Source organism: Phalaenopsis equestris, unplaced genomic scaffold (assembly GCF_001263595.1).
Source record: "Phalaenopsis equestris unplaced genomic scaffold, ASM126359v1 Scaffold194789, whole genome shotgun sequence".
NCBI lineage: Eukaryota > Viridiplantae > Streptophyta > Magnoliopsida > Asparagales > Orchidaceae > Phalaenopsis > Phalaenopsis equestris.
In genome coordinates, this window is record NW_018214738.1 from 1 (window position 1) to 1,196 (window position 1,196).

Genomic DNA, 1,196 nt, shown 5'->3' on the forward strand with positions numbered 1-1,196 from the left:
AGTCTCGACAATGATAACACTTTATTCATGATGTTCCACAATGACAAATCTTTTATACATAAACCCTAAAATTACACGAACCAATGTTCTTATTTTGTTTTCAAATTTGTTGGCACGTTCTTTTCTTACATTAAAATGACGTGCCAATATCCTACGACAGGCTGAGTCGAACTACATCGTTTATTATAAATTTTTTAGAATAAAATAATAATAAAAAAAATAAAAACGCGTGATATATTTGCATTGGCTTCAATACATGCCTTTATGTGCATCATCTGGACAAAATAAATTTCCCATCCGAAGATATATTCATAGGCGTGTCATGCAGAAAACCATTGATTTACATCTAACGGTTGAAAATTCCCATGGCAGGCTCCGGATAAAGCTAGGGTTACATTCTATAAGTACTCTCCTTGCGCGAACGGGCGCTAGAACTCGAGCGGCGGTCTCTCGTCATTGTTTGCCATGGGTGAGAAGAAAGCAGTTATTTTTCTCGTTGAAGTTCTTTCCTTTCGATCTGCAGCGGGGATTTGCATTTCGTATGGATTGTTCATTATTTACAGTAGAAATGATTTGCAGGAAAGGTGCACGGATCTCTGGCTCGCGCTGGCAAAGTGAGGGGGCAAACGCCGAAGGTGGCGAAACAAGATAAGAAGAAGAAGCCGAGGGGGAGGGCCTACAAAAGGATGCAATACAATCGCCGCTTCGTCACCGCCGGTGAGCTCTGCAATCCATATTTTATAGCTTTTTAAAGAAAGGGCTTGCTTTTTATGATTTAATTGTTTTTTCAGTTGTTGGATTCGGGAAGAAGAGGGGACCTAACTCGTCTGAGAAGTAAAGATCGGGATTGCAAACTTTGTAGGAGTAAATTTCTGATTTTTGTTTGTTTTTTAAGTAATTTATGGCGTTTACCTTATTTTGTTGATGCTGTTCAAAACTTCGAGTATGAATTAACATTGTATATGAACTTCTTTCGTATTCTATGCATGAGATGTTATAAATTTATCACTTTCTAGTCTTGCTTTTTTAGTTGGATTCATTTTCTTGTGATATTTTATCTTTGTGTGGGATTTACATACAGACCATACCACTCAATTCCTATGTATTTTCATATCAATCTCCTAAGCTTTACTTTTTACATTTCTATCACCCCAATCCTTAATATCACATCAAATATACTACTATTTTAACTTTTA

The 1,196-nt window shown here is 36.5% G+C and overlaps 1 protein-coding gene across 1 annotated transcript; it reads left to right on the forward strand.

The window, feature by feature from the left end:
• The first annotated feature begins 372 nt into the window (after positions 1 to 372).
• Positions 373 to 1,015, forward strand: LOC110034943 (40S ribosomal protein S30). The gene is made up of 3 exons (XM_020739184.1): positions 373 to 469; positions 580 to 717; positions 792 to 1,015. Exons 1-3 carry the CDS (start codon positions 466 to 468, stop codon positions 836 to 838), a joined length of 189 nt encoding a protein of 62 aa, XP_020594843.1. The 5' UTR covers positions 373 to 465; the 3' UTR covers positions 839 to 1,015.
• The last annotated feature ends 181 nt before the right edge of the window (positions 1,016 to 1,196 follow it).

Coding starts and splice junctions, on each gene's coding strand:
- LOC110034943 (XM_020739184.1), top strand. Junction 718..791: donor TCGCCGCTTCGTCACCGCCG/GTGAGCTCTGCA, acceptor TTGTTTTTTCAG/TTGTTGGATTCGGGAAGAAG.